Here is a 16,780-nt window from a genome sequence, read left to right as displayed (position 1 = left end):
GTCACTGAGATGGGCAATTCGAACCGGTACAACACTGAGAGGCCAATGGTAGCATGGTCTGTGAAGACATGTGGTCTGGGGAAAGACAGACAACATCTGAGGAGTTTTGTACAGATCTCAAGTCACTGCTCCCCGATGCATAATGAGTACGGTCTTTGTCTTCCGTTAGACATGACAGCATATGTCTTGCACGAATACGTACGCCCTCAGCCCGTCTCGGCCGCATTACAGTCAAGACTCAGAAGGATCCAGTCCAATGCTACCAGATCTCGTTCGCGTTGGCCGTACTCCCTAGCGCTGGGAGCCACAATTGCTTATCTCTCGGCGTTGATACCGCATATAAAATATACTAAAACGGCGGCGGGCGAATGGATCCCGAAAGGAGCTCAAATCAAGAGTTGAGAGATTATAAATAAAAGCGAGTTGCTGGCTGGTTTGCCTCGAGCGGAGACTGCTTGTGGACCACAGCGAGTTCGGCGGTGCTAAACGGCATCTCATGTAACTTGTGCTGCTCTTGTTGCTGCTGTCGCTGTAGCCTATATTGCTAGGCTGGGCTGTGTGCAGTAAGTGTAGTCAGTGCATCTCCATTACGGGCTTGCGGAGCCGTCAATCCGTAGACATCCATGGATGGCTTCGTTCAGCCTATGAACCAGAGATGCCCAGAGTCCAACTTCCCGATCCCCGAAGATTCAGAGCAAAAAACAAAACCTCATTCAGTTCGAGGCCGACGGAGAGAGGCCGACGGTTTTTGCGGCGAAATTCCGGAGTTGCTATTGCTCACTGCTTGCTAGAGTCTCCCACTCCTGATTCCGACTTCTTCCGATATCCAACTGAAGTTTTGCTACAGATAGTTTACGAGCTACTTACTTTACCTACCAAGGTATGGAACGAATTCTTTGCATGAAGCAAGGGTCTAGCGCTGTACGGTGCAGGGCAGCAATGCAAGCGGTTGCAGGAGTTTGTCGAGATACCATCCATCCAATGCTGAAGCAGCACAAGGCACAGCACGCAGCAATCGAAGATTCGGTTACCAAACAAAATGAATAAACCACCGATTCTCCCTGCAGTCTCATTGTTGATCGTATCAGAAAGTCTCCGACGGGAAATCATAAGCTTGGCTCAAGGCGGTGAGTTCAGTTCAATTTCAGATCGACAGAGTTGCAGTCGCTCTTTGGGGGTTTCATTTCCCAGATCAGAGACATGAGTCTAGAACGAGCAAGGTGTTGCCCTCTGCTGTAAACCGCTCATGTCAAGCCGACCCAGCCGCTGAAAAATATTCAGCCGTATTTGAGGTAGTGTTTAGTCGACCGGAGATGCTCACAGCCAGCCAAACTCAGGTCTCATAAATCACATATCACTTTTTGATCAAGCACCCTGTCAAATCCTTTAACTCATTGACATTTTGTGAAGCTTGTACGGAGTAATGTTGCATTGTTTCGACAACGGGCTCCCACCAATGGCGGCTATTAGGCGCTGAAGCGCGTTTATGGCGGGAACTGCCCCGCCATTTCGTATGAGGAAACTAAAGGTTGTCCTGGAAATGTCATGTCAATACAACATCAATAGCTACACCTAACAGCTTGACGCGACCGCGTCTTGACCTGGCTGTCATGTTCACCACACTACCAGACTTCACACCGCGAGACGTAAGGCTGTTACGGATGTAGTCAAATACAAATGCTAATACACCTAGTCGCATTCTTTGTGGTACAGATCTTCTCGCAGTCCTTACACCCCATCTGGACCTCTCGACGACTTTAGCGGTGATACACATAACATTCAACATGGCGCAAACCAGGCTCGACAACGAACAAAGCTCATTGAGCGATCAGCTCTCGCTCGGCTGGCCGCAGACGAACAGTACATGCAGAGAAGACGACTGAACGTTCAGAATTATGGCAGCGGCTGGCTGAAACCCCCAGGTCTGCCTAAGACATTGCACCAGATGCGTGAGGAGAAGCGGGAACAAGAAGAACACCAAGAAGCAATGCGCCGAGAGCAATTAGCTCAAGAACTAGCTGAAGCTGAAGCGGATAATATGCCTGGCGAGGGTACTATGGACGATGTTCAGCTTGACGGAGCTCAGGATCTAGACGATGAAATTCCTGATGCGGATGAAGAAGGGTATGCCTTCGGCGACGACGACGACGACGAGGAGGAGGAGGAGAATGAGAACGATGACGAAGAGGATGATGAGGACGAGGATGAGGATGAAGAAGATGGTGAAGAGACAGATGATGAGGCTCTGAGAGCAGAGCGCCAGAACGACCTCATGCAAGCACGTATGAGGATGGGCGACGACGCTTTTCGCGAAGCCCTTGTCCGCGGTGAGCCGGATGCTAACGACATGTATGGCGACACCGAAGAACTCGAAGAAGAAGAGGATAATGGCTGTCTTCTCGACGAGGAAGACTTTGCGCAAGACGATGACCTTGGCATGGACATGGACGCCGATCTTGACGAAGATATCCCCGAGGCTGAGGGCGGCGGCTACGAGCATACCGACTCTGAAGCTGAAATCTCCAGTAGCGAACAAGAGTCCTCCAACGACGATGAGGATGATGATGAAGACGATGTTGACGTTAGTTTCGCACCTCGCTCTGCAACACTCCCTCGTCCTATGTCGCCCACCTTCCAGGGCCGTTCTAGCATGGCACATCCACGCGCCAGCATGGATCTAAGTAACCTTCTCTCTCAAGACGGCAGTAGTTTTATGCAGAGCAGTCCCGCTGGACGACGAGCCCGTCACGGCTAGCACTTTACGACTAATGCGACACGACCAACAGATAGACTAGTTCAGACAGCAGTGTTATATACCCATTCATTGTTCATTATCAAAGCAGAATTGAAATTGAGCGCTTCCCGTCTTTCGATATGTAGGTGAAAGACGGGTTGCTTGCCACAGGCTTGCCCAGAAGTGTGATTACAACCTTTGTAGAGGGCAACTTGATTGTTGCCTGATGTGATGCTTCTCCCGTGTCTGCCAAGATCGCCGATTATCATGCATTATTGTAAATTACAAAACGCCCATCCAAACGCCGATTCAGAATGCACATCGTACAGCTCTTTTTCTTTTTCTCAGTCAATCAGTGTCTCTCCATGCTCCTAAGTCGATGATACGAGTCGTATCGTATGTAGAGCCCGAGATCAGAATAGCCAAACGTAGATGAAAAGCATGATTACAGCGGCAAAGAAGATGAGCCAGACCTTCCAGCCAACACCAGTTCGCTGAGCCATGACAAGCATGCGGTTCATAGTGCCACGAAGTCGCAGGCGTGTCGAGTCGAAACTATCGTTCATCTTCTCCGCCAGCGCCGAGGACTCACGGATCTCGTCTCCAATCGCAACCGTCATCTATCACCCAACTGTCAGCTCCTACACCAACGAACCTTAGAAAGGAGTAAAACTCACGTCCTTCAACACCTTGACCTTGCCAAGAATACCCTCCACCTGCGCATCGTTCTGGCTCTCAAGCTCATTGAGCACCGCATCGCTATACTGGCCCCTCTTGTTCGGCGTCGCAGAGCGGAACGAACCAGGTCTTGATGCATCGAAACCTCCCTGTCCAAGGGGCGAAGGCGAGGGGGCTCCGTATCCGCCGTAGCCGTATCCTCGGTTTGGGCTCGCGCTAACGGGTCGTCGAGATGCTGCGTCGCCGGTATAGCCCTCGAAGAGAGCGCTGCGAGAGTCGCGCTGATGAAGCGACGATGCACCGAATCTATGATGCGCTGTCAATATCCTGTCTCGAATCGATTGTTCGGGTTCCGATGATGCGATTTGCCACCATCTGCAAAAGAGCGTCGTACCGTTGCGCCATGACTATTCTGTCGAGACCAGATAGCCGGGGAGACGAACCAAGAAGGGGTTTGTGTATGAAGGAGATGAAGATTAAGAAAATTACCGAGGGGTTCGCGAATCTTGGGTCCTCCCCCCTACGATACCCTGGTTGTTTTTCTTAGGTGTTCTCTTAGCTGATGACAGCGGTCTGGCTCATTGGATTGGGGGAGGACGGAGGATACGTACCGAGGGGCTGTCCAATCCCGTGTCATGGTCTGAAGCTCGGTGTTGAATTTCGACTTGAGGACAAGTCACGATTATTAAGTTGAGTTGTTGTTGAGATGGGCACTTAATTACGTATACAATGACGAGTATGATGGTTTTACTGTGGATGGTAGGCATAAGTGAGTCAAACATGGCAGGCAGAGCTTCAGCATAGCTACAATTTGTTCAAATCAGCGCGTGATAAGCATCTCAACATTGATCTTGCACAGGGTTTTGACTGTATTCATGTCATTTCAAATTGCTCATAAATGCATGTAACTGCACGCGTACAGTACATATGCAAGCGGTTGAATGCTAAAGGTGGCTGATGCTATCCACGACTCCGTGCCACCTAGATCCCCAAGCCCAGAGACAGGGTAAACATGTATAATCATCCGCGCCCACGCCTTTTTATTTTTGCTCAGTTCCAAAATTCATAACATCGTACTGTCCCCTCCATAAACATCCATCAGATGAGGTCCCGACGTGCATTTAGTCAGACATCTTGATGTCCTCGTTGGGGGGCTGGAAGTCTTCATCGTCTTCCTCATCCTCGTCGTCGGCAGGGACTTGCTCGGCGGCCTTGGCGAAGTCAATTTGGGCACCTCGAGTACGGCGGCCTTCGACGATGTTGCTGGGGTCAATCTCCTCCAAGCCATCTTCCTCATCTGCGCGCGTGGGTTAGCTTGATTCATAGTCTGGGTTTTGCAGGGCGTGTGTAATTACCAGCTTCGGGGACCTAATAAAATCAATGTTAGCAATTGTTGAGAAGCAAGCAACGGAGGACGACAGCACATACCTCCTCATCATCATCATCATCGCTGTCATCGTCGTCATCCTCATCCATAGCAGTGTCCTCAGTCATCTGCTCAGCGGGAGCCTTTCCCTTTCCCTTCTCCTCGGCAAAGGCAGCGCCCTGGACCTGGGAAGGATCCTGGGGAAGAGTAGCGTTGTTGTCGGCCATCGTTACGTCGGTATTGCTTTACGAATAGTCAAGGAGTGAAAAACGCGATGTTGTTTGGCAGCGGTGTGAATGCAAAAAGAGGTGAACGAAGTGGATGTATGCAAAGGTCGAAATGCGGCGCGAGCTGCGGGTGCTGAGCTGCAAGTGCGACCCAGATCTTGTTCCCTTAATATCCATGGCAACCAGTGGAGGATGAACTAACTGATGGATCTAGCCTGATATGGACTAATAGCCCATGGAAGTTGCCTACGGCTAGTCTCCCACGTGATCTGCTAGAACACTCAATACTTGTACTGTCTTCAAGGTTGACGAGGCCGGGATGGGCAAGGCGAGGTAAGAAAACTCAGGACCTTTTCTACATATATCAATGAAATGACTTGGGTCAGTTCGGTATATCGTATCTTAATAAGCCTCTCGATCAGCATATTGTGGCATCCTTAATTAATACTAGAAGTTTTCTGACTTAGACATAATATGCCTCCTTTGTTAGTCTTCAATGCCTTTTCTCATTCACAGATTGCCCTCTTATTCGAGAGTCATGGTCGTTACAACCTACTGATTCTCATCTCATATCTGTTCTAGAGATATTATGTCCGCAGAACCGTCCGGTAGATCAAGTTGTACAATGGTATCGCCATGAGACTCGATCAAATTAGGATCCAAAATCTCCCGTAAGGCAATGAGAGGGTCCTTAAGAACACGTTCATGCCTCTGGAACACGAGGCTGATATCTGCCATATCAATCATAGGCGCCTCTCTCTTAGGGCGTAAGAAGCCTGCTGCGATGCTTTTCTGCCCATTCCGGAATGCAAACGGGCTGCAGCTTCGGCATACTAAGGACAACTCGCTAGTTACATATAAGTCCACTGGTCTTATCGTTACTCGAACAGGAAGCAAGCAAGGCAGGGGTCAGACCTATCGATTCTAAGTGCTGCCATTCCCGGTCTTTCTGGTAGGCGCCGAAGAAGTCCCAGGCATTGAACATGTATTAGTTACAAAGCCACGTAAGCCCGGAACTTTCACGCGAGTGCTGCGGTAAGTTCAGGATTTGCCATGAGACGAATATGGTTGAGGTGGTATGGCCGGTTAGTGCCATAGACAAATGTTATATTGAAGTCCTCGAAAATAAGTCCTTAAGAAACTACTACCGAAAACAGATACAAGTGGTATTAGACGTCAGCTAACTACGACAATACAGCTACACACTGCAGACCATGAGGTATGGAATGATGGTTTCCCCAATGGAGACGTGATGGCTCTCACACGAAACTCTCAAAGCTGAGGAAACTTCGCAAGCAATGCCTCAGTGTCTATGGGCAGCATTCGCCGCACATGATGAACTTCTTGGCCACAGGCACCTCCAGGACTACCAGTTGCCGGAATGTTGGTTTCAATAATGCAAACAATCTTCTTAGATATCCACAATACTCTAGCTCTTCAGGGCTGAATTTGTTATGCAACTTTGGTGGCCCTCGTGACACAATTGAGTTGGCATAATCAGTTTGGGTTTCGTTTTCAATCGAAGTGAAGGTGCGAATACCGATAACGTGAGTCGCTTGTAGACTAATAGTGAACTCCAAGGTCAAAGAATACTCCTCGTTGAAGCCGCCCAACTTGGGGAAGAGCTTTGAAAAGATGTTCCTAGTAGCTGTATGGTTGAACTTCATGGTTTCAGACGCTCTTCCAAGCCAAGCTGCTATCCATACGCTGGAAGCTCAATGTGTTGACAAACGCGCTGGATTAGTTCTCTGTAACGTCAACGCATGAGAAATCTGAACCTTTGGAAGGACTCTGAGTTCAAAGCAACTCTCTTCAAACCCGCTTTGTATATCAAGAGTCATTAGTCAGTCATATCGAATACCGTAGGAAGATTTTGCTATGTAAGGGGTTCCCCGAGCTTTTGGCTTGTTTCGACAAGAATAGCTCATCTTTGCACAAAGGAATGCTATATTCGGCAAGCTCAAGGATCTGGAGACGGATCTCCAGCATGAAACCATACTGGCCGATGACGATGATGATGATAAAGTCCTAGGGTATCGCCCTTCCCTTTTGTTCCTCCCACTTACCTCAGCTACAAAGTCTAAACGGCGCGCATACGAGGGGAAGAAAGAGCCAGGGCCAAGATCATCACGTTCATGTAGGCGCAGACACACGCGCAACTCAGAGACCCCAATGCCTGGGTCACCAACAATATGAGTCACGATGATTTAAAGGAAATGGTTGGTTAGAGTCGTCAGTTTGCATATGTAAGTCTATTTCTCGTTTCCACCGGCCATCGACATGACAACTACGATAGCAATAAGCCACCAATACCTATTGAAACGTTAGCATTTAGCTCTCTCATTTTGAATCAACAATACTTACTTTTGCAAAAAAGACTTGGGCTCCTCCTCGGCTGCCTTTTTGCCGTTTGGTGACAGCACAACCGGCTTGTTCAACTCAGGCTGAGCCCCCTTCTTCTCCGCGATAACAACAGCCTTGGGTCCAAAGTCTCTTGTCTGCCCAGCATCGACTCTCACACCCTTAAGCGCCACACTGCGCACATCGCCGCTCTCATCTACAGAGAGTAATATCGTAGGCGCGTAACCGCGGTCAAAGTTGTCCGTTGAGGCAGCAGTTGTACCAGCAATCCAGCGCGAAGACTTGGGGTCGTAGATGCCAACACGGATGAGGGATGCGGTCTCGGGAAGCTCAGGGGCCTCGTAGGAGACGATCTCGGTGGAGATGAGTGAGGCGGCGTCGTAGGCGACTTCAGCTAGGATTTGAGGTGTCGAGGGTGAGGATAGGATAGGTTGGATGTAAACTTGAGCTGTGCGCTGCTCAGCTGCCACGAGCGCAGCGGCGCAGATGGTTGATAGGAAGGTTGCGATCCTCATTGCGAGCAGTGGGCAATGATTCGCCTTGATTGGTGATGTAGTTGATGGATGGTGAGTATGCGGCTCTAGAGCTTGGAAACGACACATGGGCTCCTAGTAGGTACTAGGCTTCAGTATGAGGCGGTAGATTGTCGGCTAATTTATTTCAACAAACAATGGGCATGCACCGTTGATATCATCGATATAAGGCAGAACAGGTAAAGCTCTGATCAGTTTCATCAGGAAGTTTTTAATCATGGGAATGCAGATTACAGTGAATGCTCACAGTTGAGTCTAGACGCTCTCGTACAGAAAGTTTAACATAATACAACCCTTGCATTCCTTCCCATCCGTGTACCGTCTCAATATAATCGGAATGAAACCGCCCTTATCCCCAACGCCTGTAAATGCAGTGCTATGCAGAATCAACTCTTTTCCTCTCGTCATGGTCCGTTAATGCAATTAGTGAAAAATCTCCTGGCTGCACAGCCAACTTGGTTGGGTAATCCTAGAAACTGGACGGATTGTTGGCCTCGATGCCAAACAAAAAACCAATTGGTGTCGAGTCTAACTGTCCGAAGGCTCATTATCTCCGTCTTCGGGGTCATCATCCTCATCATGGTCTTCGTCGTCTGAACCATCCGATTCTAAAACATAGCCAGGGGTTCGTTCCACTAGACCCTTGTAATATGCCACGAGGACTTCAGGATTTGGAACAATTTTCCAATCGACTCGGTAGAGAAATTCCAACTCTAGTAATTTGAGTTCTGCTACTCGAACGCCACCGACCCTAGCATAGGTGGTATTGTTCCAGAAAGAGTCTGATAATCCTTTAGCAGCGACTGTAGCTGCAGTAATTAGAAATCGATGCACAGTCAACGTATTGATGGTGAACTCCTGGTACATGGCGCACAGCCGATCAATGTAGTAAACCATGGCCAGGAGAAGCGGCGGTGTGAGGGTCGCATGTCTTGCCAAACGGTGAAGGTAATCTCGAACCGAGATTCCAGGTGCGGTTCTGTAGAATGTTAGCTAAATCCATTAAATCCGAATGAGCAGAGCCGCAATCTACCTTGAGTGAAAGCGTGTAAGTCCGCCATTCGAGATTCGGATGGCGTCATTCGTAGCGATCAACTCTGCCAACATATGCGCAACCAACTCTACCATATCCTCTACAGCACAGAGCTCATAACGATCTGGCAACACTTTTGGTGGCGGCGTAGCAGGTTTGGCACGTTTACTCGTCTGTGATGAAGAGTTCGCAGCAGCAATAGCATCTGGATTGGTCGGGGTGGGAGAGCTTCGACGTTTAGTTGGTGACACCCCGCTTAGTGCTTGGCCTTGGCCTTGCTGCACAATCTGATCCTGAGAAGGGCGTGAGGGGGCAGGTGATTGTGCAGGATGCGCAGAGGCTTTTTGAGAAACTGATGACGGCGGCCGTTGGACTTCGGGTGAGCCATGTATACCAGAGTCATTCGCGACATACTGTCTCGGACGCTGTATTGGAGAAGACTTCATAGCGTCGGCGGACGATGGAGTGTCGGAGCGGGTAGAAGGCCGTCGCCGGAGAGCTGGCGAAGGCTTTGAGGAGTGCTGAGGGGACGACGTCGCATATCGAAAGGCGGTAGGCGAGGCATTGGCGGAGGCGGACAAGGCTGGAGACGTCTTCAGCATGATTTGTGGCGCATCGTCGAGATGTCGGTTCGTCGGGACGGTTGGAGGATCGAGGGGTTTTGGGCCTGTTGAAGTAGTAGTGTGCGATTGGCTTAGGTTGGGTTGCGTTGTGTTGCGTTTTTGGTAGGGCTGAAAAGATGCGATGTTGAATGTCGGTAAAGCAAGACAAGGGTCTTTCAAGGCTGGAAAATGGCAACGAAGGAGTTGAAGTTGGAGGTTGAACTCAGAACAGTAAATAAGTCAAGTATGGGGTTAGTGGAATCGCGAATTAGATCATAGCGTTTGATCGATTCCAATCCATGTGGGCGCGACACTGGCGCAATCTGCAGTGTCAGGAACTGCGCTATGGACAAGAACGCTCACCGAAGGATACCAAGCTAGAGGATTAGCAAGAGATCCTAAAGTGGCCTGGGCTGTTCAAGGTGGTATGGCACGGTAACTACGGAGTAGAGGGTGGTATGGTGTTTGAGAGTGGCAGCTGTTTGTCAGAAACGATACGACACGCGCACAAAGAGTTTGGGATGACGAAGGTGGGCTAGCAAGCCTAGCATTGGTAGGTGAAAGTGAGGTGAGTGGGTAATAAATCAACCGGACAAGCCCGGGGCCGGGGGTTCCACAGGTCAAGATATGGGCAGCAGATGTCACAGCACGTAGACTTTTCTAAGCAACTGTACAACTTTGCTGCGGATGGAGACCGGACCGCTCTCACTCCCTCAGGTCGGCTGCCCTGCAGAATTTCTCTCCAGTGGAGGCTTGGTTGTTAGTCACTGGCTCGACGGCCTAGCAGGCTCATCTGCTCACTGGACGAGGCCTTGGCAGACCTTGGCTGAATGACTCGGGTCGGATGGCAAATTGAACAGCAAATCTTTCAATAGGTCCAGGCCCGAGATGGGTGAATCTTTTCTCAAAGCTTGATGATTCCCCCTCTCCAGGGGTCTCAAGCGAGAGAAGAGACCTGAACCAACGCCAGCCACTAACCGGGGTGATTGGTTAGATAGAATTCGCATGTATCTCTTGACCACGGTGAATCCCTTAGTGGTGTAAGAATGGCGTCAGTGTGTGTTTGAGCAAACCAGATCCAGGCAAAGGCAAGTATCGTGACTGTATACAAACCGCTCTTGTAATTGACCATTGACCTCTTTCTTCCCAGAGCAATATCAAGTTCGGGGACTGTGCACTCAGCCATGGGCATGGCATGATCAGCACAATAGCATAACACGGCACATAATGAGGATATACCGCTCAAGCACTAAACCACTAGTCAGACACCTTAAAGGTCCCTGCTTAGACGAAGGAGGTTTACGTTACCCCAGATGCACCTCATTCCCCAGAAAGAGCCTCGTACAGCCTGGTAGCCTGGCCCTGTATTTCGACGTTCGTGAGCCACTCAAACAACAACGTGGACGGAACAGAAAGCCGTCAGAGGTTGGAGCATATCACCACATCCCAGATCATCGCTCAAATGCCGCGAGCGGATCATTCCAAAATCGGAGCTCGGTGAAGGATAGATTGAGTTTGCGGAGACATTGGGATGTCGTTGCTACGAAACAGTCGGTCTAAGATGTTAACGCGGGTAGCTGAGATGGAAGAGGAAGGTTTTATAGTGTTGTCTCCAAGGCCCCTCCGTTGTGGGTTTGATACCTGTCATAAAGTTAACAGAAATTGATTGAGTCATTACGAACACGGTCGACTATCGAGATACTTCGTCTAATGAGGCAACATGGAAGATAAGCCCATATTCACACATGGCATCTTACAAGCCTCATTCCATTTCATTTCTTGTTCAATTCAACTCAGCACCCATTTGAATTTATTGGTATGCGAAACTATGATTCAGGCGATCATGGGTTCTCATAGTGCATCACCAGAATTATTGGTGACCTTCGAATCCGCCAAGAAAAGCCTTACTCAAGTTCTGGATAACGACACCTCCATGGCTATCGATTATTCAATCCGCGGTTCGAACAGTGGTTGTGAAACCAACGGCTGTCAAACCAAAGTGGTCAATTGATGTGGTACAATGGATGAGAACATCGCCCTTGATACTGTGTAGTCAGAATAAGACCGCACTTGAGCTCAAATCATTTGGTTTATTTGAAGTTCTAATTTAATCAACGGGTATAATTCACTGTACTGCATAAATATCAGTATGGTAAACGTGATTGACTGCCCAACCCCTCTCTAGTCAAGTCATGACCAGGTCAAACTGTCCCACGTTTCTCAAGCAGTAAAATCGAAAGAAACCGAGCTCCACGTTTCTTGAAATGCAAACCAGTTACACAAAGCCTTACAAACTCGGCTGAAACCTATGAACTTGAAGAGAGAAAAATAAATCAGACGAACTAGAAGAGGACTCATGATAGCTTCAATATCACGTCTTATACCAGGCTCAACACCAGTGGCCCACGACCAGCGCTGTGGCTGCTCAAGCCACAGTGCTGTTCGATCAATTTCTTTATCACTGCGATAAGATAGAAGCACGTGCCATCTTTCGGAGTCCGCCTTGCTTGACGTGATCTACGACGCCATGTTTCCCCGGACTGGCTTTGATAGCAACTCGCATGTTTCTCAACAGTTGACAACTTGAATTTCAGCAGCATCGAACCCCAATTTCCTCACTTATCGTATCGCCATCGGCCAAATTTAATCATTGTGTCCCCGATTCTTCTCGAGCAAGCCCCAGGAGTTATCAGCGCATATTGTTTCATTGGATGTGAAGGCGTCAACATCATTCAGTGTCCTCGATTTCTAGGTTCCCCCCCCATTGAATAGCAGCCACAGCTACGTAATTCGGTCCATCTACATACAAAACCCTTCTTCGACGCCGTTCTCTTGCGACTTCAAATTCTTCGACCTATCTCATTTTAATACAAACACCCGTCATCATGGCTCGAGCGCAAAGCCACCCCATTCTGGCTCAGTTGCGAAACGCTAGAACACTGCCCGAGCAAACTGACGCCTTACGAGCTCTCAAGAATGAAATTATTGGCCATGTACAAAGAAAAGAGCAATGGGTTGGCTTGGGTGTTCTTGATCCAATTGTCAGAACATTGGCCTCGGCCAGGTCACCAGCAAAGCCAAACGGCAAGGACTCTCGGTATCCTTTACCACAGAGGCCGTTATCGGAAGATGAGAATGTGAGGTTACAGGCACTTCAACTGGTGGCGAGCTTTGCGAATGGTATGCTCTCAACAAAATGCTCGACATCGCCTGGTTATAGTTACTGATGGACATGATTAGGAGGACCTGCTTTCCTTGCCCCCCTCCATGCGGCACGCGCAATTCCCTCCCTCATGGCCAACGTATCGCCGTTCACCAACGCACCGCAACTCGTCGTCGCAGCCCTCAAGGCATTGACCGACATAGCTGATGCTTCTGCCCTGGCGGCGCCGTCTTCGCCCATCGATGTCGAATCTCTAGCGGATACCGTATTCTCTGCCCAATATCTCGATTCGTTTGGGGCAATGCTTTCTAACACTTCTACGAATATCCTCTTACAATCGCAAGTTTCGCTCGCAGCAGGCTTGATATCTCGACTTTGCCGTGAAGAGCGTCATCAACAAGCTTTGGCAACATCCGGAGTATTAGATGCGCTAGCGACCCGTTTAGCAAGCGTTGCGGTTCTTCGTGGAGAGGTTGTTCCAGGGGCTGATGCTTCAGCAAAGAACGATGGTCTCTTTGAGGCTTTCCCCGAGCCGGCGCCTCAAACATTAAGATTGGATTCAATACTTGAGGCTATCGGTGCTATTTTGGGAGATTCAAAATATCGGGCAAATAGACTGGCAAATTCTCCTTCTATCCTTGCTGTATTCCCACCGATCAAATTTGAGCCTGCAGGAAACCCGGATGTCGAGCAAACAGGCCCTAACAGCATGCGTCAGCATTCAGTGACTGCGATGGAGTATATGCTTCCGATCAACTTACCCCGAAACCAATCTTCATCCCCCTACGGCTCTGTACCACCAGGTGGCTCTTCGGATTCGCAGTCATCTAGCCGATCTTCTCTGAGCAAGTTCAGCTCGTCTGCTATATGGGACTCACCTCGATTTCAAACCCTGGGTCCGAGTCCTGAAGATGCTGAGGAGATTGAGAGCCCCTTTATTCCCTGGCTGGTCCGACTTGTGAGGCGCTCAGGTGAACATGAACGTCTCCTTGCCTCCGCTATTCTTGCTGCACTTATCAAAGGTGGAGTAGCAAGCAAAGGGCAGAGAGAAGCAAGCCTAGGACTTCTCGTGGTACCGCTTCTCGTCCGCATGATAGCTAACAGTGATAAAGATGTCTCAGATGTGAACGAGGTCGACAATGCGGTCAAACGCACAATTTTGGAGCGCGCACCATTGGTTTTGGCACGCATGATTACAGACAGCGAGTATCTCCAGAAGGCAGCCTACGAATGTGAAGCCGTGCCTGTGTTGAGTCGACTTCTCAAGCACGCCTACACTCCTGTAAAAGAAGGCACGCGGCCGCATTATTGGTCGCCTCATGCAGATGTCGATATGGAGGTTGAGAACAACTCCCCAGTGGCTCAACTTGGTCAGGAGGGTCAAAATGAGCTTTTGGTTCACCGACTCAAAGTGCGTGAAAGCACATTGACGGCCATCGCAGGGCTTGCAGGTGGTAAAGAAGACTACAGAAAGGCATTCGTGGCCGAAGATGTGGTTTCCTACGTTGTCGAGTCCCTTTCGGAGTATCCAAGAAGACCGCAGAGTGCAAAGGAGCGAGGCTCAGAAAAACCAAGCGCCGAGACTACCAGAAAGGGGGAAACGGGAGGATATGGCGCCAACCCAGCTTCCGTGATCGTTGCCGGGTGTCATGTTGTTCGAATGCTTTCGAGATCAGTCAGCATTCTGCGAACATCCTTGGTTGACCACGGGGTTGCGCTGCCCATCTTCCGCTTCATGAAGCATCCGGACGTCAATGTTCAAATCGCTGCTACTTCGGCTATCTGCAACCTGGTCCTGGAGGTCAGCCCAGTGCGAGAGGTATGTCTTGAGAAACCATTTTGTTGGAGTACGAAAAACTAACTGTCACAGCTTCTTGCCGAGAATGGTGTTGTCACTGTTCTTTGCGAGCACGCTCATTCACAAAACCCGGCTCTTCGCTTGAACGGATTGTGGGCACTCAAACACTTTGTAGATGCCGTTGGACCCGATCTGAAGAAGGCATGCCTGGATGAGCTTGGATCTCACTGGCTACAGCAGTTGGTTTGCGACGATACGGAAGACATGGCCTTGCAGATGGCGAAGGAACGGGAAGCGTCGGGACTGGATATGGACGATGATGTGGATATGCAACCATCAGACGAGCCGCATCGGTGGATTTACGGATCGAACGGAATGCTTCGAGAACTCAACGCCGCCGACTCTTCAAGGCTGAGACAAGTTGAAGACAAGCTCGCAGCGGTACGAGAATCCGAATTAAACCCGGTCCGGAGAGCACGGAATGACGATGTAGCGATCCAGGAACAAGGGCTAGACATGATTCGGAATCTGATTGGAAGGCCTCGAAGTGGTCTGTCGCCAGAGACAACGAATGAGACAACGGAGATGATCGACTATTTGCTGCATGAATTCGGAAGCGAACGGTTGTTCGAGATACTATCATCCAAACTGCGACCCAAGGTGCATCGACCTTTTTCCCGTCGAGTTACGAGTGGCCGAGAGCCCAGGATGTTCCACCCACAGAGCAAGATTATTGTGGCCGTTATATACATCCTAACGCATATTGCGGCGAGCATCTCACGACATCAGCAGATGATCATCGCGCAAACAGATCTTTTGAAACTTCTGGCGCAGCAAGCCAGCAGCAAGGATCGAGAAGTCCGGGTAGCGCTATGTCACTTCATCATCAACCTCACTTATAAGGATGACGATGGTGAGGCTCAAGCTTGTGCTATAAGGGCGCACGAGTTACGAAAGCTTGGATTTCAGTCCAAAATGGAGGCTCTCACAAAGCAAGATGGAGATTTGGATGTGCGGGAGCGAGCAAAAACAGCAGCGTATCAGATGGAGCAGGCGGGATACTGAGATGTGTCTCGAGGTAATGGCGGAGAAAACATGGTGGTGTCGGAAGGCGTTGATTGGAATGGTGTGTTGTATACTAGACTACAAAGGCCATTGATGTAACCTATATTATGCTTCTTCTTGACATAGCGTGGTTGATTATTGATATCTGATGGGGGGGATTTGCGGTAAGCTTGCAGTCGCAGTCACAATTTCCGTCGCATAGAGTCACATTTCCTTGGGTGATATGCTGGAAATAACGGCAGACACTGTATCTGCCGGGGCTAAGAAGCTAAGAGGAGCAAGGGTGTATTGCTCGTGACTGCTGCTATGCTACAAGGGTGCATGACTGGGCTGGATCAAGTTCATGACGGAGGGTTGCCATGCAATGAAACGTGGAATGACACGGTGAAGGGAGAATGACGGTGACTTATGGAGAGTATCAGTACATTATCCCCCCAAGAGAAATGGAGGAATCTCGATACCCAAGAGCCTAGATATGCGAATACGTCTTAGATTTTGAGCGCGTGATGTGTTGTGAGAATAAGGTAGAGACATTGAAATAACCTTGTATACACATGCAGTCACTTTGACGTCAATTAATCAGCCCTGTCTGTGTAAACGCTCCGGCCTCAAGCGGGACCTCTCCTCTTGTGAGTCTTCTTTTGGGTTCTGCAGGGTTGAGGCTAGGCATGGAAAGGGATCGACTGTAGGGTTTAGCATATGGAAACCACATGACAACTCGGAAGCCACGGAATTAAACGACTTGACATGATAGTGGCATGACATGCTTTTTGTTTGTGGTGTTTGTTACTGTTACCTCATTGTTGGTGGTGATGATTCACTGAGAATGACATTGCGAATCCGACTGACAGAGATGATACTTGTGTCATCAGATTCATGATTGTCTAATGAATTAATCGCCAAGTTAGACTCATAGAGAGGTGATGGCTTGGCTGACAGTTCGACCGTGTCATGTTGAGTATCGCCAAGGATGTTTACATATCTCCAGCAGAGCCTCGTCCATCCAACCCATGCACATACACATGTAAGTACCCGATACACAGCGAGACTCTTTCACGTCATTCCCCGAGAGAGAAAAGAAGAAGTGCAACGCTCTGAGGGTTTCTTTGCTTCTTCTCACTAGCCAATGGGATTGAACGGGTGATGTAAACTTGACCAGGTGGAATCAATGATTCCTCAGATTGGATGAAATGTGTTGAGGCATCGACGATGTTCACTGG

The 16,780-nt window shown here is 49.3% G+C and overlaps 8 protein-coding genes across 16 annotated transcripts; 3 read left to right on the top strand and 5 right to left on the bottom strand.

Moving 5' to 3' along the window:
* Window positions 1-367: 367 nt before the first annotated feature.
* FVEG_09513 (hypothetical protein) lies at window positions 368-2,915 on the top strand. 9 transcript variants are annotated; one of them, XM_018898517.1, is made up of 4 exons: window positions 453-792; window positions 848-1,127; window positions 1,411-1,646; window positions 1,694-2,915. In XM_018898517.1, the coding sequence occupies exons 3-4, from the start codon at window positions 1,611-1,613 to the stop codon at window positions 2,753-2,755; spliced, it is 1,098 nt and encodes a 365-aa protein (XP_018756422.1). In that variant the 5' UTR covers window positions 453-792; window positions 848-1,127; window positions 1,411-1,610; the 3' UTR covers window positions 2,756-2,915. The 9 variants fall into 9 exon arrangements, with proteins under 9 accessions (XP_018756418.1, XP_018756420.1, XP_018756425.1 ...); XM_018898518.1 differs by having other exon boundaries at window positions 454-563; XM_018898515.1 differs by having other exon boundaries at window positions 393-1,127.
* FVEG_09514 (blocked early in transport 1) lies at window positions 2,760-4,093 on the bottom strand. The gene is made up of 3 exons (XM_018898522.1): window positions 3,807-4,093; window positions 3,412-3,718; window positions 2,760-3,354 (listed from the first exon to the last, which is right to left on the bottom strand). Exons 1-3 carry the CDS (start codon window positions 3,815-3,817, stop codon window positions 3,148-3,150), a joined length of 525 nt encoding a protein of 174 aa, XP_018756427.1. The 5' UTR covers window positions 3,818-4,093; the 3' UTR covers window positions 2,760-3,147.
* A 58-nt stretch (window positions 4,094-4,151) lies between these two features.
* Window positions 4,152-5,183, bottom strand: FVEG_09515 (hypothetical protein). The gene is made up of 3 exons (XM_018898523.1): window positions 4,841-5,183; window positions 4,768-4,780; window positions 4,152-4,709 (listed from the first exon to the last, which is right to left on the bottom strand). Exons 1-3 carry the CDS (start codon window positions 5,003-5,005, stop codon window positions 4,534-4,536), a joined length of 354 nt encoding a protein of 117 aa, XP_018756428.1. The 5' UTR covers window positions 5,006-5,183; the 3' UTR covers window positions 4,152-4,533.
* A 1,132-nt stretch (window positions 5,184-6,315) lies between these two features.
* Window positions 6,316-6,723, bottom strand: FVEG_16610 (hypothetical protein; the record flags this gene model as incomplete). The annotated part of the gene is made up of 1 exon (XM_018905854.1): window positions 6,316-6,723. The coding sequence occupies exon 1, from the start codon at window positions 6,670-6,672 to the stop codon at window positions 6,316-6,318; it is 357 nt and encodes a 118-aa protein (XP_018756429.1). The 5' UTR covers window positions 6,673-6,723.
* Window positions 6,724-7,257: 534 nt separating this feature from the next.
* FVEG_09516 (hypothetical protein) lies at window positions 7,258-7,881 on the bottom strand (the record flags this gene model as incomplete). Its single annotated transcript, XM_018898524.1, has 2 exons — window positions 7,258-7,318; window positions 7,370-7,881. The coding sequence occupies 2 exons, from the start codon at window positions 7,879-7,881 to the stop codon at window positions 7,258-7,260; spliced, it is 573 nt and encodes a 190-aa protein (XP_018756430.1).
* A 546-nt stretch (window positions 7,882-8,427) lies between these two features.
* Window positions 8,428-9,534, bottom strand: FVEG_09517 (phosphate system cyclin PHO80; the record flags this gene model as incomplete). Its single annotated transcript, XM_018898525.1, has 2 exons — window positions 8,428-8,878; window positions 8,933-9,534. The coding sequence occupies 2 exons, from the start codon at window positions 9,532-9,534 to the stop codon at window positions 8,428-8,430; spliced, it is 1,053 nt and encodes a 350-aa protein (XP_018756431.1).
* A 700-nt stretch (window positions 9,535-10,234) lies between these two features.
* FVEG_16611 (hypothetical protein) lies at window positions 10,235-11,810 on the top strand. Its single transcript, XM_018905855.1, has 2 exons — window positions 10,235-10,622; window positions 10,685-11,810. The coding sequence occupies exon 2, from the start codon at window positions 10,762-10,764 to the stop codon at window positions 11,092-11,094; it is 333 nt and encodes a 110-aa protein (XP_018756432.1). The 5' UTR covers window positions 10,235-10,622; window positions 10,685-10,761; the 3' UTR covers window positions 11,095-11,810.
* Window positions 11,811-12,419: 609 nt separating this feature from the next.
* Window positions 12,420-15,560, top strand: FVEG_09518 (hypothetical protein; the record flags this gene model as incomplete). Its single annotated transcript, XM_018898526.1, has 3 exons — window positions 12,420-12,714; window positions 12,775-14,516; window positions 14,568-15,560. The coding sequence occupies 3 exons, from the start codon at window positions 12,420-12,422 to the stop codon at window positions 15,558-15,560; spliced, it is 3,030 nt and encodes a 1,009-aa protein (XP_018756433.1).
* Window positions 15,561-16,780: the final 1,220 nt, after the last annotated feature.

This window comes from Fusarium verticillioides, chromosome 1 (assembly GCF_000149555.1).
Source record: "Fusarium verticillioides 7600 chromosome 1, whole genome shotgun sequence".
NCBI classification, from domain to species: Eukaryota; Fungi; Ascomycota; class Sordariomycetes; order Hypocreales; family Nectriaceae; genus Fusarium; species Fusarium verticillioides.
This window is presented reverse-complemented; position numbering and strand designations above follow the sequence as displayed.